We start from the raw sequence: 24,994 nt of genomic DNA on the forward strand, positions 1-24,994 counted from the left end.
GGCGCAAAGCGTAAAATTGAAATAATACATAGCTAAGTATTTATGGTATTGATAAATACCTACAATTAGAATGCGTATTGCAGACTAAACTGTCGGCGGATGATTAGCCACGTGATTGGCTTTGTGTGTAAGTAGTTTATTTGGAAAATAATCCAAGCAAAAATTTTTCATGGATTGGTATATACTCGATGTAACTTTCATTCATCTCCACACTGATTATGTGTCTGCTCACACAACTATGGGCCGACTTAAAGTTAGCAATGTGTACCTCTTAATAGAACCTTTCAAAATTATCTACTGGTACGTTAGCTTACCTAGCAGCCACTGTAGGGGTCCTAGGCTTCATCGTAACGAATCTTCCATTGGCGCCTCTAGGTAACGTCTTATTCGCATCATGCTGTGCCCTCAGTTGCGTCGACATCTCAGCAACCAGGGGCACTTCACTGCTGCAGAGCAACTCTAGCACGTCGGCTCGGAGGGCATCACGGTTCTTGTCGAGGAAACCCTCCACGTTGTACCATACTTGGCCGGCGTAGTGTTTGATCTGGAATTTAGAGTTTTGTTAATGTAGTTTTGTTATTTTTGAAAACTACACTTAGATACTGTATGCTATATGGTAAAGATAGGTAAACATAATCCATGTTGAAAAAAATGGAAGATTTTACGGTGTAGCGGACCTTCGTGATTTTTCAGAATATGGATTTCCGAGGTTGCATTTGAAACCCGGAAGAACTACTGCCCGCAATTGGATAAGATTTAGCCTATGACCTTTCACAGGGAATATGTGTACCAACTTATCGGTCCGGAAGTTTTGTCATCAAAGCCGGACAGACAAACAGAGTTAGTGTAGTATTTTAAATAGCAGGCAATCGTCCATTTAATATTGCATTTCCGTTCGTTCCCCTATGTTTATCGGACTGTGTTTTTTCTTTTAATAACTCGTTACTGAATCATTGGATAGAGTAATCATATAGAAGTAAAGCATTCCTTTAATTTAATGGAAGTAACTACGATTCCGTAATAAGTAAGTTCGATGATGTTTTCTCACAATTTCAATATTCTCCAGGGAAGTTTTATTAATTAAGTAGCTTTTCGTCGTAGCGTGTTAAGAAGAAAATATTCGGATATAGTTAAATAATTTTTCCTCATTGAATAAAATTGCTAAATGGTTTTCTTCTATAGGTAATATTTTCTTCGAGACTGTAACTATTAATATAAGTTTTCCTCACAATCGGTCCATTAATTCTAGAGACTACATCTCAAGGATACAAACGCCATCAATTCCCTCGGCATCTAAATTATGATTGTAAATAATTTATCGAAGACCCACAAGTCGATAATTGACCTACAGCTGTCAGCTCGCATGTGGGAGCCTGCTGTGATGAAACGTTAGTCACCTCACCTTGAACTATCACGATACGCAAACTTTTAGTTATTCTATTTAAATGATTCATTCAAATAGTGTAACTTTATACTTTTGAGCTAAAAGTTTGTTCTGCGGTATCTATCGCTGTGGTGTTCTACCCTATGGGTAAATAAAGTCGATCAATTAGAGCAAGGGAAAGAGGCACCCTCTGGTCTCGCTGGAAAAAGACTGCTCATTGACGATAGCGAATGGAAATCCCTCAAGGAATTACAGGATACCCGTATCATCATCCAATGTGGCGAGACAATTTCCCGTTAATCGTAATAGTAGGGATTTTGGGATACTTTGGGTCTTGTACGGGTAAAAGAAGATGTTAGTCATGGTTGCTAGTCGGTAGGTTAATTGTAATGATTAAGAAACGAAGGTAACTCACCCCGAATTCGCTCGCTCCTAATCTAGGTCTTGAGTACAGTTCGTTTAACGCGTGGTTGTAATGGCACTTCTCTAGGAACGAGGCGTCTGATGCGCGCGGGAAGTTGCTCTCGTCGTCCAGTAGATGCAGGATCCCCACTGGCTTCTTACTCAGCAGTTGTATTACTGTAAGAGGTCAGCAAGTTTAATCCATGGAAAAAAGTATATAACACGTTAGTATATTGGAGTGATGAGTACCTGGAGAGTTATCGTTCCAAGTCAAGTTCGACCATTCCAAACGTTCTTTCTGATATTCCTGTTGCTCTAATTTAAATATGTGCTTATTGAAATAATGTTGCAGCGTTTCGTTAGCGTAGTTAATGCATAGTTGCTCAAAAGAGTTCTCTTCCAAGTCTTCAAAACCAAAGATGTCCAGGAGAGATATTCTGTGAGCATCGTGTAAGCCGGCGCGGTGCACTATCGAGTTGATTCGTAGAACTAGCCAGCTGAACAGCGACGAGTACAGAGCCTTCGCGAACGCGTCTCTCGCGTCCAAGGCTTGGTCTATGGGCAGTGGTGACCTCATGCGCTCTGCCCTCGCCGCGGTGACCCGTGTGGTGAGCGCCCTGGCCATCGCCTCGGCTGGGACCTTCAATAAATGTGCAGCCCAGCGCACTTCAGCTCCGCCACCTAATTGCACACCTTCTTGTCCGTGTCGCAATTGTCTCCTGTGGAAATATACGTTTCCTAAGTGCAGGACAGCTGCTAAAACTCTGATTATATCTTCTCGTTCGGCGTCACCGATGCCGAGAACTTGCATAGCACCGCACAGCGCGGACCAGTCGGCGCCAGCGCCTGCGCCGCCGGAGTCTCCTCCTTGATTCAAGTAGAAATAATGTTCAGCCGTGAGGAGACCTCTGGATCGCCTTTGTTCTTCATCTAAGCCGGCTAGTAGTTCATAGAATACATGATAATTTCTCTCCCCAGGAGACTGTGTGACTATACGGGATTTCTCCAATAAGTAGTGGGCCACTCTCGCTCCCGCGAGAAAGCCATCCTTAAAGTACAATTCTAAGAGTTTTCCAAATCGACTAGAATTGTGGTTTTTTGGTGTTCTTGCATTTCCGAAGGCCTCCAATAAGGGGGCCGCTTCTAAGATTTGTTCGGAGACGGGAGCCCTACCGGGCGGCGCGGGGGCGACTGCGGCGAGGAACTGGACCGCCAGCTTGGTGGACTCGGTCTTGCCCGCGCCGGACTCGCCCGAGATGAGTATGGCTTGAGGCTGGGGAAGCGCCGCGCGCGCAGCCGCCGCTATGGCAAACAAATGTGGTGGGAGATCGCCTAGCGCCTCTGCTGCGTGGTACCTGCAAGTGATACGTAGTTACGATTAAAAACTGTTTATCTTTCTGTGTTTCAGCGATTCAAAGAATCGCAAATAGCATAGTCGTGAATTTTAAACATCGTTGCTGTGAAAACACTTCAGTCTTACCTCCTTGCAGTCTGCAAGCCATACAACGCGTCGACAGGTCTATAAGGATTGACGGCCACGAGAATGGAGCCCGCATACGTGTATATCAGGCCCTGTTCGTATCTTAGCTTCAGGTTCCAGAGTAGAGCGGCTTCGTGAAGGTCGTGGAGCCTCGTCATGTCGTCCACGCCGGTGGGGCCGAGCTCCTCTCGCGGCCACACGGGGTCCCCTTCGTCTTCACCATTGCCCATTTGTAGGGCAAAGGTTTGAGGCTGTGGAATGACAGGATAATATTAGAAAAGATGAAAATCAAAATTCTGGTGTCTAAAGGTGCCTATTAGATTCTTAATAATTCAGCAGAATTTCAGATTACGTTCCTAATCTAACTAGTCACTTGCATAATTCTCGTAGGTAATTAACAAAATTCGAAACTGAATACTTCATATTTAAAAGGAACATCAAAACGTCATCATCACGGAAATTATGAAGCCCAACAGGCGTAACTGTGACATAACGTAATGACTGCTCACAATAGTATCAGGCCATCTTTCGCGACCTGCTCTACTAAGATCTTTTCGCTATCGAGATCACTTAAATTCGTTACAATTCAACGCTCGCTGCCTTCGCATATTTTCATTTCTTCACTTTGATAGCCGCGTAATGGAGTCGCAATTGATTTGATTACGTCGTCGCGAAGTGTGCCGCTGCTGGCTGAGTGAAGGATAGCTCGCCATTTGCATACAGTAACATTTATATTACACAGCGTTGCGCTCGAGTACACATCATTAGTGATCGATTCAGTTGATTAACACGGTTCCGTTAACTGACACTCATTTATATATCGAAGACACATATTAGCAAATTAAAATAGCCATCTCCATGTCTTGCTGACAGCTGGTCATTAAGCACATTGTGATGCTCGCGGCATACTGATCAAATGGTAGGTACATCTAAAGAAATACACTTAATTAATGGTGCCAGGAATTAAGAATTGAATAGCTTTTTGAAATGAAAACGAATTCGGACCTGTAATAATGAAGGTGCCCGACTAATGAATATTTTAATACAGTGTAACTGACAACTGTATCGTAAAATGCAATTTTATTTAATTCTATTGAAGTTAAAATGACCGTAACTAAGTCAGAATAAATGGTTCGTTATGGTAGTTCATTCATATGAATACAATACATATTTATAATGTGTTGAGAAGTAAGGGGACATAGAAATACATTTGTATTTACATTGTTTACAAGGACATCCAGGCACAGATCCTTCAAAGAAGAAACAGTCGCAGGCAACCATCTCCGCATACTTTTGTTGGAATTAAGTGATTTCGTGCCAGAAGTGTTCGATAAATTGCTCATTTTCTTCATAATTGACTTAACAGCGTTCGGCTGGCAGCTGTTCTGTCGTCGCGACGCTAAATGAAATCGACATGCAGCGTCGCCCGAGTCGGACGACATGCAAGACTTCAGAGATTCCGGGGAGCTGTGTGGTGTCGGCGCGAATCGGACACGCATCGGCCAACACGACAATTTGATGAACTACGTTCCTCACTTATCTAGAATTCGTATCAAATTATTGGGCACGTCCAGCTATCTAAATGTGATCTTGTTCGTGGCCATAAGCTAACGAGAATGCAATTTATCTTCATATTTATCACGTTTTTTAAACGTTTTCATTTCATCTCACGTTTGTATCATTGTAGCCTAATTATTCATTGAAGTAGCCGGTTCTATTAAATGCACAGGTATATCACTGTTTCCGCCGCATTTCTGAGCACTGGTTTCTAGTATTTCACAGAGAAAACCGCAGATCGTTTTATAGAATTAAATGTATCCCGCAAAAGTGCGTTCCGCAGTGGTTGGCCAGTGGCGGCTAACTGATTGTACCACATACCATGTTACTCGGAGAACTGTTATGGTGTAGCCTCTTAGGATAACGGCCTAGACCAGTCGAGATTAACTAATACGAGATTGCGATTACTTGAGATGACTGCTTTCTATATTATCGATTGGTACCGACGATTCTGACTCTCCATTACTGAGAACCTATTGGAAACGTTTTGTAACTCGACATCTAACATTATAAATCTAATATGTATTTTTATGTATGTCTACACTGGTCAGATGTTTTGACCATATCGATTTCGTTGTAAAATGTGGCTTACTGCTGCAATTGGCACTATATTCACAGCCTGAGTAGATAGACACGCACATTTATTTACCTATATAAACATAATTTATTACTGCACAAATTACCATGCCTATGTAAGTATATGTTTAGAAAGAAAAGTCATAACATGAAAAAGTGGAATCGTAAATGCTTGTTCGCCATCTTACTTTAAAGACCGGTGCTGTTAAATAAGCAATTTAGCCATCTATCTCAATTAATAGTTTAATTAATCGTCACAATATTTGCGTGCAGCTATTTTAGAAAATCTGCCAGCAGACTAGATCTTGTCAGCTAGACTTTAATGCGCTTCAGATTACCTAATTGTTAACACTTAATTAGTACTTTCAGTTCCTGAGGTTGCCCCGGGAAGCTGTAATTGTTTTGTTTTACAAAATAAGCCGTTTATAATCGCAGCCGAGGTCTGGTGGACATGCACAATGTGACATTAGACATGGCCATTAAAATTAAGAACAAGTACGTACATTCAATATCGTGTTTAGAAATGGTGCCAATAGACCGCGACTGCCTACAATAAAAGCTTCGAATTGTTTCGCGAATACCGCAGGTGACACACGAGTCGCTACATTACCGTTAAAATGTAAACAGGTTATGAGGACCAACCTTTTTAGTAAAATGTAGTTAATCTCCTTCGTCCTAAAAGACTTTCACACATTGACCAACCCATTGAAGTTATTTTTATGACAATAATAAAACCTAATCAATGTCCCAGGCGGGCATAAATTATCAAGAAGCAGTGGAGTCGTTAAGGCTTGAGTCAACTCTCTATCAACATTCCAGTGGCGGCCTTGCGATCAGCCGAATGCCTTTTCTCGCCAATCACGGTGGAACAATGTACCCTTCCAGTCTTTGTTTGCTATTTGTACTCGCGAATAATGGCGAATAAGACAAGATTTTTGGTGTAACGAAGGGGTATTTGGGTTGCCCGGGTAAATAAATAGATTAAGGAGGGCAGAACGGAAGTCGCTCCTTGTAAAACACTAATACTCAGCGGCATACAGTTAGACTGGACCCTAACATAGTTGAGGAAACGGCTCGGGAGATGATGATGATGATGATAGACAATATTTTTAGAAGAACGGCGGAAATAAGGAACAAGGAGGTCCTATGGTCGCATTGATACTGGCTGGCTATTCTGAACTGAATGCACGACTGGTATATTACATGGATTGAGTAGAAAAATAAAGCGTCAGTCGTCTCGACCTTGCGAAGCAAATTATGGGACTAGACCAGACCATCGGAATGTGATCTTTACTGCCATACCTACACATCAGTGCTAGATTATTCTCCCAGGTATTGCTGTATTTTACGTTATTTCAATCACGGAATGCGCGATATGATTTATTACAATGTTTAATGTTTTCTGTGAGATCATAAAATCGAAATATAAACGAGTGACACAAAACAGAATTAAGTAAGTTTATGAAATCATTAGACAACCTGCGTTTTGAACTAAATATAAAGAAACTAACATCTTAATCAATATTTTATATTTACGAAAATGTACTTCTAATCAATATACAGGCAATAAACTAGATCCAATCAATACGAACGATAAATAAATAGAAACTATTAGAAGCGAGTATGATGCCATCACGTTTTGACACGACGCCGTACGTGACTTACCGAGTCGTGCCGCGCCGTGACGTAAGCGCGTGCGTTGCATTGTTTCATGTAGGATTGTCAAGATGCTACTTACACTGTATTGTATATGATGTTCTGAGGATTTCAATAACCTATCGTATCTGTTTATCTGTCAAACTCCCGTCTCCAGTAATAGAAATAGAAATCCAAATATGGAGGAGTCCTGAGTCTTGGCATTCTATTTTGAATAAGCGACAGTCTTTTGTTTGATTTGCTTTCAAGTTCAGGCTCTGTCTAACACAGCCAACAAGAAGGTCCTGGCTTTAAAGTTCCTGGCGTATCAACTAGGGTAGACCGGGTAGACGTATTATGACAACAGCAGCTCCCTGATTGTCGCTGAAGTGTTAAAGACGCCTTACACATGCGAAGTTGTTTTTTATTTCATTTATTTTGTCACTAGCAGTCAATTTATTGAGCGTCATTTATTGACAAGGTTGGTAGCCTGATAATATTCTCACCTGTCCATTAAGGTGGGCGGAGACGAGCAGCACCCGGGCCGCGCGGTGCACCTCGACCAGCTCCCCGGGCAGCGGGGCGGCGGTCCCCGGCGGCTGGAACCACACGGCGGCTCCCTCCGCCCATTCTGACAGGCCCCCGGAGCCCGCCATGCTGGGGAACAATTCCTTGTTAGAGTTTTGTGACCCTTGGGGACTTGTAGTTGATGTTATTATGACGTTAGATAGGTAGACCGTGTCTGGGTGATTGCGAGCACTTTTATAAGGTATGTAGGAGCAAAGCAGGATCATTATAGATTTTTATATAGGCACAATATTTACCTAGAACTTGTTGCGCTATTGTAGTGTGAAGGGAAGTATATAATTAAAATGCAATTTAAAATTAAGTAATCGTTTATTATTCGAGGTAGGCACATAGTTCAGTTCATAACTTTAATTAAATACAGTCGGCTCATAACAAAACAAAACATTGTGATAACAAGTTAACGAATAAAAACTATTCGAACTGTCACAAGTAGATCGGGGAAGGTGCGCATCCACAGCCGCATGAGGGGGTTGACTGGAAGCAGATAGGAGCGGGGGGAGGGGGCTGCACGCAGAACGGCTCCAGAGGAGGTGGCTGAATACACATGGAGGGTGGCAAAGGTGGCTGCACCATGACTGGAGGTAGCGGAGGTGGTTGCACGCTGATTGGCGAGGGCGGCGGCGGCTGCACGCACATTGGTGGCGGGCATGGCGGCTGCACGCTGATGGGCGCCGGCGGGGGCAGCTCAATCACCATCGGAGGAGGCGACGGCGGCTGCACCATCATCGGTGGTAGTGGCGGCGGCTGCACGGGCATCGGAGGCAGAGCAGGTGGTTGGATCATAATCTGTCCCAACGGTGGCGGCTGTACCACGATCGGAGGAGGAGGAGGCAGCTCAATCACAATGGGAGGCGGCAGCGGCAGGTCCAAGTAAATTGCTGGCGGCAACGGAGGGTTGACGTACATCGGTGGAGGACAGGGAGGCGTCACGCACATAGGAGGCGGGGGAGGAGGAGTCACGCAGATCGGAGGAATAGCTGGGGGAGTGATAGTCATTGGAGGCAGAGGTGGAGGGTTAACCATCATCGGAGGTGCAGGCGGAGGAGTAACAGTAATTGGTGGAGGACAAGGGAGTTCTAACATCATAGGTGGGAGTGGGGGAGGTTGGACGGTGAGGGGTGGCGGGGCTGGTAGGGTGACGTAGACTGGGCAGGCTGGGGGAGCCGGGATGTTTAACGGAGGGGAGCAGCACGAGCATGACGGCGATTGCGATATGTACGGGCTTGGGGCTGAAGCGTACGGAGATACGTAGTACTGGGCATTGGCGACATGCTGCAATTAAAGAATTAACAAGGTTTTTATAATTATACAAAAAGCACGGAAAAGTAACAATGTAAAACTTACACATTCAGTTGACAATGCAAGTTAATTAAATTGCAAAAACAACTTACCTGAATAATCGCTACAAAAAGTAGCAGAAATACTTTTTTAGGCACCTCCATCGGTGACCGTTGAACTTGAACTTATATGAACCCTTAAAAATATCGTATTTTATACCCACATGTTACTCCAGAATTGTATGCAACATCGATATAAACATATGCAATCTTGATTAACAAACATTACAGTAAAGTAACAGTTTTTGCTTATCGACTAATATGTAATCTAGTAGTAAACAGTGAAAACGTAAGTAAATCACGTTTAAATGTTGATAAGGAAATTACAATAAAGAAAATTGTTCATTGTTTAGAAAATTATCCGAGGAACCAGCTGTGCGGAAAGTGGTACCTTGAGGGACACCAGAAGACGAGCAAGTAAGGAAAGATGAAGACTCTAAACTTGAAGAGATATAGCTTATGGAACCAGATTCGCTACTTTAAGAAGTCGTCTCAAACGACTATAACGATGGTAAATGGTACTTCTAGAAAAGGTTTAAGATTTATCAGCTCTTTCACAAATCCATTTCAACTGATTGTAAAATATGAAGTTCAAGTGCCGAGATGACAGGCCCTATAACTCCAACAGCAGACGACTAACAGATTAAAGAGAAAACTGAACTCTTGTTCACGTCATTGTAAATCTCAGATGCGTAATTGAATCGATCGTTGTTAAGATTTATTGATTATCGATCATAAATAAAAGTGAAGTTTTTGCGATCAATGTTTTCGTTGATCATCTTTGGAGCGTTCATAAAAGTCGATAAGGATTTATTGTGTGTTGATCGCTGATTTTAATGTTTCATTGAAATGAGTTTTTGTAACCTGCTGTTGGAGTTGTTGGTTATCTTTAGCTTCATTATAAACAAAAGTCGTTTTGTTAAATGTTTGTGTCGTAAACATTATCATGTGATCAGTGACTGCATCAGGTTTTCCCTCTTACTTCTTACTGTATATCTCAATGTCAATGTTTCAAGTGCCGTGATGACTAACACTGAAATATGTGAACATTACCAGTTTTTCTTCGAGAATTTTTCCAGTCAGGTAAACATGAAACTGAAAAACAGATGATAAATATGTTTCAGAAATTAAAACTAGCAACAGAATACTCAATCACTTCGGAGAATTTTTAACATGAGAACATAAATACAGATGGAAGTGTACACAGACGATTTAATACTGCATTTTCTTGAAAGCATGACGAAAGTAGGTACAGGTATTTAATTAACTACGCATTGATTTACGATCCCATTTGTTCTTTAATTAGTGGACGCAGATCTGATTTATAGAACTGGAGTAAAATATCAAAATTATAAAATCTAATTAGCTAGCAGTGTTCTCAGGCATAACGGGTTTGTGGAACACCTTTGCGTCGGAAATGATTTTCACTTTCTGTACCTACGTCACTTGACATTCTGGTGCCATTAAGGTACATTAGTAGTACTATGTATGTGCTTTGTAGAAATCTGGCCGCCTCGCTTTTCCTTGCGTGATGTGTGAAGAGGCAGCAGAATAGAAATGTGTTGAAAAGGGAACATTCTCACTCGTTACATACGACTACATGACAAAGCGAAGTATTCAATTAGCCTTAAACGCGTTATTTCTATTTTTCCTCCGTTTCATCAACATTCAACATTGACTAAGTATCAGAAATCACAGTAGCTTAGATTTCTGAACGCTTAAGTTGCTTTATCAAAGTCTGTACGTTTAATATCAAACCAATATGAGTAGCTAACGGCTAGCTGCCTGCACAAAGCATCAGACATTATGCATAATATGATAGCATCTGCTTCCCTAGCTGCCATCACTAACATTCACACATAAATATTCTTCTATCGATTGTCAATTTTCATTAAACTTTCTCTGACACTATTACATCAAGCACTCAAGACAACAACATGAACATTAAGTAAAAACTAAAATATTCCAAATGGAATATTTTCTCTCGAACAAGTCTCACGGGTTCCAAACCTTTTTTCTCAAAACCAGACATCGCAACAGCTGATTCAACACATTAACATAACCATTTCTAATGTTGAACTCGTCGGCATAAATATCAAACGCACCCATGACGACCCAAAAAAAGTTCATTGGATCCGGGAAACAATAGTCAGAGAGTCACTTCCGTCTGCCAAAGACGTGGAGCCGAACCCATCTGATGCATACCAATAGCTATAACACGAGCAAATTTAAAAGCTATGTTGTCACATAGAGTTGGTTCAATAACAGAGTGCGTCTGAACTCGGTCGTGTTGTCGAGCAGTTGTGTATTCTGGGTCCGCCGTGGCCTCAAGAGGTAAGGCTTTCTACACGCACGTTCCATGCCTCCATAAGTTGATCTTGGCGTCGAGTAAATAATTAATAGGCGAACTCAATGCAAGTTAATCGTGGTAAAGCATGTCATGGCTAGGGTAAGAGAGATTCGTAATTTTTGTAAGACTCATGAGCTTGATGTCAAATAATAGACCAAAATGGAGCATGAACATAAAAAATACAATAATTTGAAAAAGACACTACCCAATAGCGTTAAGAAGTTTTATTTAAAGATCGATAGACTATTTAATTTAAAGTAGATTTCACGAAGATATTATAAATAAATAAATTATATTGGGACCATCTAGATAGAGACAGGTAACTTGATGTCGATGATTCATAAAAAATATATTCAAAACACGTAGGAACTGTTTACGAAGTTCAAGAACAAGTCGATAAAAAGTACACAAGACCATAACCTTGGCTTTTAAATGTAGGTTTTTTATTTGTTTTCTTCAGTTGGTATCTGTAGATTCTGCCACGACGATAAAAACAACATCCATAGAAAAGGTATAAGTATTGTTAAGAGAGTAAGATGAGATTGGGTTTAGAGCCCTGAGGTAACGTAGAGCGTTTATGAAGAAAACATATCATGCGAATACATAAAGGGTCAGTCATTCATATGAGCATCTAGAAAAGCATGTAGATCTAATAGGCTTTGTTATCTAGTATGCAGGTCATGCAATAGAAATCTGATTGATATAAAGGCACTCACAACAATAATTTTAATTTCAGTAGGTAACAGGTAACGATCCTGCTATTATACCTATATATGTTTACTACAAGCAGTAAGCCAAGCAATAAAATATTGTCTGTGATATAAGGACAAGACAGGGAGCTTTTTATAGATAGTTTCGAATTGGATTTCGAATTGGCCCATGGGACAAGGGCGTCACCTTTATTGTACCGTGTATACATGTATGTATGTACTAGATAGTATACATACCTAGACTTCATGACATCACTCATTTAGTTTGCGTCAAACGAATATTGCAAATAATTAATTAGAATACTGACGTAACCGACAGATATGATATTGAAATAGTTATTTAAAAAAGAAAAAAAAACTGCAACGTTTATAGCTACTGCATGCAAAATCGAGGCCAAAGAAATGTTATAATCGAATGAAATAGTGCCAATGCTAGCAAAAAAAATGAATCAACATTTAAAATGATTTAAGTGTCACCACAGCATCTTCTACGTGCCTCAAAAAAGTACCTGTACACAATGGGATAATATCATATTTTTAAATACCCAATTTGCTACGCTTTGATTCTTTTTGAACCACGCAGGTAGTAAAAAGCAAACCAATCTTTTTGCTCTTTGGTCACAAATATAAATTCTACCTAAATAAATGCGTAGAAACGCAGTGTATAAATTCTTCAAAGATTTACTTATCAGGTGACAAAAATAGTAGAGAAATGTTAATAGCATGTGCAAACTTTCTTCACTTTCATTGTGATAATTTGTGGTCGAATACAATTGAATATTTTATTCTTAATATTGCAAGCGCCAATTTCGCGTCATAAACATGTTTTGGCCTCTAGCAAGGCGGTCCCGTTACACTTAGTTTGAATTGTGACACGCCTCACACGTAGCTCAATGCTGTGCTATTGGCTGTTCTACATCATTTTAGTTCTTTTTTTTAATTTAAATCTATTCAAAATTTCAAACATCGAAATTACAAGGAACATTAAGTTTTCTAAATCTTCAAATATAGACTTATCCGGCCAGTTACAATTATTTTTAATTTGTAACAGTCTTACATAGTGCATGCGATTTTTTCCCTCTAATTAAACGTTGCTCAACTTAGCTGTAATTAACGGATGTTATAACATTATGCGAGTAAGGAATTACGACGGTTGCGTTATATTACATCAGTAACACGGTTAATCGACTAAGCTTAACTCGAAACTAGTGAGTAATCGAGAGAGCGACACATGAAATGTCAAAATAGTATCGTGAAATGTCAAAGTTGACAGGAGACAATGAAACGACCTTTGGGAGCATCTACTTATCATTTGATCTATCTTTCTCAACTCTACATTGTTTTACGAATCAATTTGATTCATCTATTCCTTTTCCTGATGCATCTTTGAACTGAGGTATTTGAGCATTGAACATTTGACACAAGAGATCATTTTATATTTCCAATATTTCTGACTTCTCATAAGTTTAGAATCCACGATTAAATTGGGTATCTGCGAGAGCCGATTATAAGACATTTAAAAAAGGATACCTAACTTAGGCATTCAGGTTGTAATGAAAAAACAAATCTTTGATTCACAACACAACGTTCCAAGAAAATTGTAAAAATTATACGTTTTTAAGGTTTCGTCATTATTTCCTCATTCAGTTGACATAATCGCCAACCTTCACCTTCATCGTTGGCTGCATTTTTCTCAGCAATCATTTGACTTGCTAGTACTGTACTGTGCTGTGTAGCACAGGCATCTGTTACAATGAAATCACCTTTAATTGCTTGCACGTGTTGATAGTTCACGATTTTATGCTAACCGCGTAAGCTTGAACAATGGGGTTCCTACAGAGATGTACCGATATAGTAGGTATACCCAGTCCTGATGGCAACGAACCCTTAACGCCTCCTTAGCCTAGGTTTAACGTCCTTATATTGTGTTTATTGAAGTGCTATGCTCCATTTTTGTTGGTCCATTTTCAATGAATGGTTGTAAAAACTTCAGTCCATCTTTTAACGGTTATCTAATTCGAAATTCAATATAACCTTTGATCGAAATGCCAAAACATGTTTCGACCGCAATATATATTTTTTGGTCCATAAAGGCGTACCTCCTAAAAAGAGTAGATAGAGAGATATAAGTATCTCAAATGTGTTTATCAAACAGAATCAAATTCAAGCGTGTTACTTAGTTTACTTACTAATCTGAAATTATTTCCAGTTCAATTACAATATCTTAGCCGTGAATAACGCATGTATTGAGGTCCACCAACATCTTAATTTCGTTCGCACATTCCGTCCGTCCAACGCTTGAATGGTCTTTGACTAATTCGTACCGCATCGTTAAATGATTACTCTAAAAACGTACACAATACAAGTACAACTCTACGCTTTTCTGATTCAAGTTATTTCGTATGAAAGTAGCAATTAACTGTGACATGATTGGCATAATATTATTACAATTTTAATCCGTGGCAACCTTGTTAATGGCAATTGTAATCTTTTTATAAAGCAAAGGCTCAATTGTAACGAATTCAGTAGACAATTACCTACTACTGAATTGTTTCCATGAGCCTTTCCTCTTAATTTTACTGATAAAGTAGCCATTACCTGGTTCACACAGTTAAGGGGACCATAATTTTTATTATGAAACATTTAGAGCCATGCATTAAAATCGCTCGTCATCACATTAGAACAGTTGCGTCCATTCCGCGTGGGTAAACAATTATATAATTTCAATATCTCCGTACATTTTCTGTTCATAATTAAAGAAGTGCAACATAATTCATTGTTAAACGTGGCGTATCAGATTTTATTTTATTGCATAAGCGATGCTTCAGTGTGGGATTGGGGGCAGAGACAGACTTGCGCCCGCGCATCGGTGTCAGTGGAACAATAGTACATATGCTGACAGGTGGGGGAAGGAAGTGTCAATAATTATAGAAAATAAACTGCCTTTTGTGTGCTCAACTGAGAGTCTACGTACTTAATTAAAAAAAAAAGACCACCATTAAATATCTTGAAGGTTTTATCACTAATAGGCACTTTTTCTTGACCAAGTATTTTCAGAGAAACAGTTCCTCCTTCAAATGTCTCGCTATCAAAATCTGCATGTCCAAACCCATTATATCAGACTAAACACGTGACGTAACGTCAATCACCCAAATACCAAGTAAAAGTGGTTTAGGCCATTAAAACCAAAGGCGTCATTGACTGCACTTAACCTTGGTAAGTGGAGCATTTTCCAAATAAACCAATTTGTCCGTTTTGTAATTGAATAATTAAGTATGTCGACAAATTGTGGCGCGAGAGGCGTGAAAACGTTGCGTTTTGTTTTGTCACGGGACAGGAACTGTCATGGCCCGTGCTTGCAGGGCTGACTTGGTAAAACCAGTTAGACTGCAGTATTTGTATCTGGTATGCTGGTAGCTATAGATTTGACAAAATACATTGATATCTAATTTTAATTCTTGAGTCAATACAACTTGAGTCTAGCAAAGGGTTGTTTTACAGATAGCACTTTTCAAAAGTGCTATCTATTTCTGTGCCTAATAAATGACAGCCCTTTTTAACCTTATCTTCAATGTAACTTGAAATGTTGATAACGGTATAAAAAATAAAGAACCAGAAAACCATCATGTGAAAAAAACACAAGTATAAAACTGTTTATAAAAGCACAACAGCCCTTCAACACAACGAAAGTACACTAAGCAAGGACAGTAATGATATCGAACAAATAGATCGGCTCCCGCGCACTAATTTCATAACTTTCGAGTTACTCCGGTCGGCTAATGTACCCAAACCGGTATCACAGCATATCAATCAGCATACGATCATTGCGAAATTACGCCTTGTGAAATAACCAGTAATAAGCATTGTAATGACCCCCCGTAACAACTGATCAAGTTTATGTTTAATGGAATTTCACTAATCTTATTACGCGAACTCGTTTGTTGCAACCTCATTTGCATTTTCAAGCAGAACTACAAATGTCGCGATTTGTTAAATTATTCGTAGCTCGAAGGATGTGTAATTAACATTTACGACAGAGTTCAAAGCGATGTTTCTAGATTTAATTGCCACCTAATCTTTGTTTGTGAACAAATATGATGAAATAGAATATAAATAACATCATGCAGAAACATAACTTCCTTCTAACCTCAGCTATTAACATTTAACATGTCACCTATAGAAACCGACTGAATATTCCTTACATAATATTGAAGTGCAAGCTATTAATTTCTTAATTTAATAGTGAAGGTTTGTGAAAGGGCCTTCCAATAAATTAATTGTGTAATTTCGCGCATGCGCCCCGCGTGGGTGTAAATAAACGTGTAAGCGACAAAACAATAGGCTGTGGGATGAACACATACGATTACTTTAACCTCCACACCACACAATGGCGCATTCAGAGTCAAATGTCGTACGAACATCCAACCTTACTGCAAAAACTGTAAACAACGAAAATCAACCCAATCCCAGGAATAATAAGGTTCTTGTAGCAGCTGTAAAACAACCAGCTTACTAAAACCTACAACATGTTATAAAATATGTTCGTTTAAATGCACCAGCCAAAGCGTGACAATGAGCTAGGAAGGTCAAGATAAAGTGGACGATCAGGTTTAGAAGTCAACGAAGACAAGACAATGACTAATTGGTGACTCTTCGCTTTGTAATCGTATAAAGACGTTGCAGAGCGTAAAGCTAGTGGCGCAGAAAGACATGCGATTGATTATTGGGATACAACTTTGAACTTTTCAATTCACGATTTACATTTGACGGCGAGCAAGCAATAGATCAATCTATTGTTAATTGGAAAAATAATGGAAGAGGATTGTATTAATTATGATAAACGGAGCTCGAGAAATGTTTGCATGATATGTCAGCATCGATGTAAATACAGAATAAAGAATTTTACAAGACAAACAAGATGTAGTACCTAATGAAGTGCAATGCGTTTGCGATTGCGGGTTCGATTTAATTGTTGATGCCGTTACGCACTGATTGGTTCATCATACACTTATAAATAGTGTAAATTGAAACATTCACGAAACATGTACACCTAATTATTATTCTTTAGATACAGTTTTAAACGTCATTAAATTAAGATCTATGCAATAAATGTTCATATAAAAATATTCATATATATGTACTTAAATTTATTGAATTTTATAAAAGCTTTTCATTGTATTCAGCGAGAAACTAAATATTCAAGTCAATTAATTCCATTGTATTATCTTTGATTCGATAAGCAAGTCTTTGATGATCTTGAAATTTAATTTTGAGCAATAAAGCTTGATTTCTTTCAAATCCTTCAAGGAAACCTCTATTTTGATGCAACCTTCATAATCGGTCAATTTAGTTTTATTAAGTTGAATTTGGTGTTCAAGAAAAAAAACAGAATTGTGCTTAGCCGCACAGGCAAGTTGAGTGTCAAATTTCAGAGGTTGCTCAATATTTTAGCACTTTTGGCAGCTATCATGCACAACTATGCGCAATAAGTCATCACAAATAGGACAGGGTCAGCCTCAAGTGTGAGAACGAAGCAAAAAATTCAAAATCAAAAGATAAATCTTTTTCTCAGCAATCACAATGTACGACTAAACGTGTAATTAAAGGAATATAATACTGTACAATGGCACAAATAAGTGTAGATATTATATTAATTACAGAAGTCTACGTTTCCTTAATGTCTTCATATTATTTTTTATCGAGTTTTCAGTAGGCGTCCTGAAGCCTCAAAATATTTATTTTGAGAACATAATTTATTATACACTACTACATATACATACATTATATGCTTAAAATCTAATTCAGTGTCAGTATTTTTCCCTTTCCTTCACATCACTAATGTAATACCTATCTATTTCAATGGCGATAGAAGTACATTTGATCGGAACCAACAGGTTACGCAAAACCATAAAAACAAAAGCTATTCCTTATTGCCCATTGTTCATATCTAATAGATAAATCCCTTTGCTTAGAAAGTCTTGACACGTGTGATTTCTGTTTATGTCACAATAGCTGTTAATTCATCATGGCCGCGAAGAATATTCTTTATAACTACACGCTTTTAATACTTCTTAATCGATATTAAACGACAAAAGCATTATCTTAGTATGTCAATAGTTTAATTAAAATCTAATTAACGAATCACGTAATAAAAAATATGATGATGGTTTGTTATTCACAGAGATATGTAATGTACAACGAACAATCGACAATCTCATAGTCTGCACACATCCGTATACTTTCTTGTGCTTCCGTGAAGTGAATGAGACATGTCGAGTGCCGAGGAAAGTTGTCTTTGGCGCGCCCTCCGATACCGTTACATGACAGATTGCTTCATCTCCCGACAGCATACAGGCGAATACGGACCAACAACTAGTTTTTATTGAGTAACTGACCTTTACACTCGCTTTTTTCTTGGTGCATGTGTCTGGCGAAATATTTTGTCAGGTGAAATCTTGTTAACATCTGAGGTATGCTGCAAGGATCTGTCCTAGGCCCTTTGAACTTTGTAAGTCTTTTTAATCATTAGGTGATTAATACCGTAATTTATACATCATAAAAAGGGAGTATGTAGGTATTTTTTTCCTCACAACTTTTGTTTTTTTTTAATTGATGCTTGCTCCATAGAGCGCGCACCCCAAGATTTTTCTCACACATCACCACCTAATATTGAATATAATAAGCGAAATGAAAACATCAAAGTAGCCGCAACACGTTAACAAAAACTAGTCGGCAGAATTAGAAAATTACGCCAGATGTTCACGAGACTTTCTAAACGTCCACTAACTGCGTAACCATTTCCCTATTATATTATAACGGCAGCATTACGTGTAGCACAGACAGACACTCAATAAACTGTTTGTTCAATGGCCACGATCTCTTAAATGAGTCTTGGTTTGCAGACATAGAGTAAACTTCTTGGTCTCTCGTTCGAGTATAAAAAGCTAATCTAGAACTTTTTCTCAACAGCCATCAGACTTGAACACATCAAAGGCTTGGTTAAAAAAAATGCTTAACTAAGCATAGCTGAACTACGTGTATGGATAATACAAAAACTAGCTCTAGTAGTACCTAGTCAGCCGCAGGACTTCAACAAAATGTAAAGAGTTCCATCAAAACATTTCTGAAGATAGTGTGTAGGTAAGTAATTGATCTTTATCACGACATACATAATAAAGAAATTTTTTAACTATCATGAGTTTCAAGCGGAAACAATAAAAAAATCTTAACTTACGAAGGTACATACAAACAAAAAGTCTTGTTACGGTACGTGTAGTTAGTGTAATTAGGGACGACGATCGAAAGCTGCGCGTGCGCAAATATTGGCGGCATGTACCCAGAGACCACACCTGTCGCTTTCCACCACAGATTCGGCGTAATACTTCATTCAACTTTTTCCTTCTCACGTTAAACCTCATTGGTATTCATACTCTCAAGACCGCGTGTTTTATAATCTGTGCAATTAAAGCTGGCGGTTCTTATTTTATTATATTTATTATCTTGAATGGATCATTTAATTAATTGCATCGAGAACGGATCGATTTGTTTCAAGTTTGTTTTTTAAAACTTTTAATTCACCCACTTTTGGGGTTTTCTACCTTTTGGTTATTAGTTACTTCTTTCATTCATTTGAAGAGGTAACTTTTTGCCACAAACACACAACAAGTTGCTTTTGTAGGCTATTGGCAGATGTTCCTCCCTATACTCTGCACCTTTTCAAAAAAACTAAATTGTTCTATATAATTATTAATGCCCATTGTATACCTAGAATATAATTCACAAATATTTTTTTTCAATGACAGTTGCAACCTTCAAGCTTGCAGCGTCTTGAGACACTTTTACTCATCTGCTTGAGATACAGGCATCATAAAGTCAAATAAACTCAAATCGATAAAACGTCTCAATCAGCTTACTTCAACTAGATATTATAATATAGATTCCACTTGCCATTACCGCCATCACCTGTAATCTGTAATGGCGGCACTTGACACGATTCAGTGACACACATCGACGGCTAATAACCACATAGTTTTGTCGTACGACCGCAGTTTTTCAGCCAAACAGTAACTATGTAACAGTACGCTGACATAATTTGCTGACAGCTATACACGTAGCGTCAGCATTTGCATACACTTGGAACTGAGCGAAGATTTTATGTATGACAGAAAAAGATATAGGACCATATGGACGATCCTTCGATAGCAATCGGAAAATCTCTGCTCCAGATTAATAATGACTTGGCTCTTGGCCCTGCAATTTTTCCAGAGAGAACTACTTATTTTACGCGAATAATCAGTAGTAGTCTATGTATTATGCTGATGAAGCCATATTGCCGATTATTATCATCAAAATGCTCTCAGTACTTTTTGCTTCAAGAGTAACATCCAAACGGGTGATTGAAACACAGGAACGTAGTTCCCGCTTTAAAATCATAATTTGTCACAATACTTTATGTGTTTTTAATCCAATTCAAGCCAAAAGTTTCGCAAACATTAAAATTAGGTTCAAAACCGGTTTAACTTTTACGGGTTAATGACCAGCGGATATTTTGAGCTCATTTTTCATGTGGGCGGCTGATATCCGAGATTAGAAGATCTGACCTGATCATAAACATGTCGTTACTCTTACAATCAATGTACCGTAAGTATCTTATTGAAACTAGACTGAGTAGGATGATACAGTTGAAATATCCTTAAAGAAGGTCGAGAATGTCCTGTCTGAATTTTCCTCAATAAACCTCGTATTGTCTATGGTTGATGGGAACTCTTTCAAGCACAGAATAACTGGCAGCCTTCAGCCAGAGTCGATATTCAAAACTGTGTTCTAAATACAAATATTTGCCATACAAACCGTACGACCAGTCACAATAATGACTGTTCAAAGGTACCAATGTTTAGAAACAGTGGAGTATGACGTGTTAAGTAACGGTCACTGCCGCCGGCTAACTTGAGACACCGTTTTTGCTACATTTTGCGACCAGACACCTGACACCTGACGCATGAAGTAATCTACCGAGTTATTAGTGTTTAGGCTTCTATTCTATCAACGAAAACGTTTAAGAACATGTTCTATACGTTTAGTTTTTATGGATCAAATTTGACCCCTACGCCAGGGAAGGTACACTCAATAAAATTAAATGTATACCATAGTCCCCCTTTAGTCCCAGTCAGGTAATAAAAGGTCAATAAGCAGCTGGCTATTAATAAAAGCCACATAATAAACGAGTTTTCATTTCCATTTATTAGCTTAGCAAAAAGAAGGTGCAACGAAGGGAACACTACCGCGGGCAACAGGCTGGCAAGCTACTGTTTATGCATTATTCAACCTTTGCGACCAGCCAGTGCCATATTATTATTAAATGGATATTGCAATAGCATTTGAATACACCTTGTTTCACCAACAACCTTCTTGCATAAAGATACAAAAAAAAACACAATGACGTTTTCAAATCATTCAATTTGATTGTACGTCATTTGAACGTGGAACGCGAATCGAATCGTGGAATAATGCAATGAAACAAAAGGAGTTAAGACGTTCAACGTCCTTTGGCGTGGTCGAGCGAGTGGTCACAGTGCAGTGATCACCTTGACCGCCGCGGCCCGGTCATCTAGCACCCAGAGCCGTGTCGATCCGAATCACTGCCCACAACGCCCACCGCTAGTGTTACGCGTATGTAGACTTTTGCACTTAGAAAGTTTTGTAGGGAACAGGAAGGCTGGGAAAAAGTGAAACTATACTTTTCTTCTGCTGGAGGGCCCTCGACCCTGCTCTAAAAACTAGGAAGGAAGCCATTCTAAAAATAAAAATCCCAGTGACACAGAAGTTTAAATAATGCATTACAATGTCACCGAGATTGTCATCCGGAACAACATGAGGAACTAGCAAGTCTGACAAAAACAACGAAACGGGGACGAAATTGAAAATGGAAGCTGCGTACGCACGTGAAAGCCACACACGGTCAAGTTCCTTCGCTTGACACTTCATCAGCACGCATCGGCACGCGATCACAGGAATTGGGACATTTCTGACCACAAACAAAAGAAATTCGCGGGCAAACATGGCTGCTGAATTTGAATTTCGTACGTGGGGTTGCTGGTTAGATAGTCACTTTCCAATGTTTGAATTCAGAATTCAGGTGATATATAAAAAGGTTTATTGTTTTTTTTTTCAAAAGCTTCTGTATATTGATTCTGTATTGGCTTTTATGTCTCAATGATACAGGTAATAGTACAATAGCATATAGCTTGCGTTTGTCGTGGTCAGTTGCATAGCGAGGCTTGCAATTCCAAGCCGCTTCGAATCGCAATGGAGGGTACAAGCTATTGTTCATCGGTGGCAACTCCTTGGTACAATGCGAATGATAAGTGACTTGAATCAGAGCTTAGGAAGATGATAGAGTCCCTTTGTTCTAGGATACATCATATAAGTGCTATGCTACCATTATTTACTAATGAGTACCTAAGTAGCTGATAAAACAATACCAAGAAAAAGATGATCTTCTAAAAAAATCGCAACAATAGTCTTCTGCTCTTCTACTGACAAAATAATTAAAGTTTAATCACGAATCGCTGACAATAAAACTTCTAAGACGTGACATCAACAATTCAGTCTCCCGATTTCATACTTTCTCTGCGCAATAGACAATAAATTATGAGTCTATATCGTAAAATCACTTGTGGTTGTGATTGCACGCCGTGTACGGCGGCCCACGTACTTCCGATGTGATGGTAGACCTACCTACATCATATAGGCAGACCTAGCTATGCACCTAGATATAGTACCTCCTTGCTTACTTATTGTTCAAATAGGTTTTATGTCTCTAGTGGCTAAGATTGAAGGTTGAATTCAGAACGAGGTGCTGACGAATGTTGTTATACATAGCTAGATCTATATGTATAATTATGGTATTGTATTTGCAAAATCGTGGTACCTGGTAAATATTATGTTTATTACGCCAGGCCATATTATTAATTCTACATAATTTATTTCGATTTCTATGCACTTCGTATTGAATTCTGGTTTAATAACATGAGTTTCAAATGGATTTAGGAGTGTTCTAGTACAATATGATTGGAGTTGGAGCATATTGATGTAGTAGTAACTCATAGTTTTCTAGGCGGCTAAATTAGGCAAACAAGACGGCCATGTTGCCTGCACATAGCTGCATTCCTTCGACCCATGTGTTCCTAATGCGAGGTACTTGCAGTGTTGCAAGCCTAACGCGCTCGCCATAAAATGTGCGTTTTCCGGACATGTCCTAGTTCTCGCTCGAGACTTTTGATGACATGCAGGCAGAATATAAATCGTTTAGTTTTCACTTTTAAGGCAAAACGAAGTCCGTTTGCATTTAAATTCTCTTTTTTAGAACAAAAAAAAAATACGGAATATAGAAAAAGAATCTTGGTCGTGAAAAAATTATAATATGAAAAAGCATAAACAATTAAACAGGCCAGATCAAAGCTTGCAGGGAGATTGATCGCTGTTTTTATTTTTCTAGACAGCTACAACTAATGCGCAAATGCAATGTCAAAGTATTGTGAAGCCTTTTAGCACATTTAAAAGTTGTACAACATTCGTGCATGAGGCTAGTATTTATGAAATAGTGAGCGTCTTTAACTTTACGTTACGTACTTAATGTTACATTATGAAATTCTTAACTACGGAATACGACAATTAAGAAAATACTGACATCATTTTTCTGTGTCACTCGAACATTCAAATATATTTTCTTTTTTTTAAAGAAAATTATGCAAAGTCTCTTCTAGTAGGACCTACAGCCAATTTCGCGAATTATTGACCGTCTGTAATAGTTACATACAGGAGGTAATTTGCATGATCATGGTCCTCAGGTTGCGTAATAATCTTAGATATTCACTGATGTTCACTTCATTGCAAGGAGTATCTATTACGTCTCGTACATTTTGGGTCAAGGGTCGTCAGGTCATTGTCGTCAATTTAGATGCAATCTAAAATGCGTTTACTTAAGCATTTTTTAATACGCCTTAATTGATAATGGATTATGGCGTGTATAGAATAATAATTTTGTGTGTGGATGACATCATTCAGTTATTAAAATTAAGACGGAGCGAGCGCTGGCAAAAAGTGTAAATAGTTTTTGTTGGAACTTTAGGTTTGTCAGCCTCGCTGTTTCTCATTCATTCATGGTATGTTTTGGCAAAGAATGGCTCAGCAAACATGTTTCTTAATTCTTTATTACCTTTATCATCCTAATCTCCTAATTTATGAAGTAAATCTATGAGTTTATAACAAGATATACATAATTGACCTTTGGTTACGTAATACTTGTGGCTCTTTCATCGGTTTAATAAAATATCGTAGCGTGTGCGTAGCTATTAAATGATGAAGATGTGTACTTCACACGGCATATCAAATATCAAGTATTTATAACGGGATTTGTCTTTTTATCTTGAAATATATCTTAAAATTTCATAGCAATAGCGTGCGTACGTCCAATTCAGGAGTTGTTAACACATAAGATCATCAACGTATTGGAGAAATCCGTTAGAATCGTCCGCCGTCCATCACGAGCCACGAACCACGAGCGCTTTCTCTATCAAAGTGTTCAGCACGACAGATCACATCCGAATTACTTAACAATCATTATTTAGCGTCTTCACTTGACAACGCCTGTCCACGGAATGTGGGAAAACCATTGAGTAATGTTTATTGATCAATACATTTCCATTTCAAGGTTTTAGATTTGAATGGTTATTTTGCCAGCGATTACGTTATGACCAATATCTTGATTGCAATGAATAGAGGTCTGACTAGGTAACAAAAGAAAGTTCAATTTCTCATAACTATTATAGGTTCAAATTACTTAACAAGGCGTCGTTGTTTTTATGATGATTACTTAAGTACGTACACTTCCTTTGTCAAGCTGAGATGTTTCACAGTATTATTTTATTCATTAGCAGTGGAACGTAGGCCTGTGATTAGAACGAACGAAAACCT

At 38.7% G+C, this 24,994-nt stretch overlaps 1 protein-coding gene across 1 annotated transcript in view; it reads right to left on the reverse strand.

Moving 5' to 3' along the window:
* The window catches only part of Myo10a (Myosin 10A), a 75,773-nt gene that overhangs the window by 48,497 nt on the left and 2,282 nt on the right, over window positions 1-24,994 (reverse strand). The window contains exons 2-6 of the mRNA XM_064037548.1: window positions 7,541-7,691; window positions 3,267-3,517; window positions 2,036-3,141; window positions 1,800-1,963; window positions 315-544 (exon numbers count right to left, since the gene is read on the reverse strand). Coding sequence (XP_063893618.1) covers window positions 315-544; window positions 1,800-1,963; window positions 2,036-3,141; window positions 3,267-3,517; window positions 7,541-7,690 — 1,901 coding nt within the window. The 5' untranslated portion in view covers window position 7,691. The remainder of the gene's footprint in view (window positions 1-314; window positions 545-1,799; window positions 1,964-2,035; window positions 3,142-3,266; window positions 3,518-7,540; window positions 7,692-24,994) is intronic.

The sequence above is a fragment of the Helicoverpa armigera genome, chromosome 2, assembly GCF_030705265.1.
Source record: "Helicoverpa armigera isolate CAAS_96S chromosome 2, ASM3070526v1, whole genome shotgun sequence".
In the NCBI taxonomy this organism is placed as follows: domain Eukaryota; kingdom Metazoa; phylum Arthropoda; class Insecta; order Lepidoptera; family Noctuidae; genus Helicoverpa; species Helicoverpa armigera.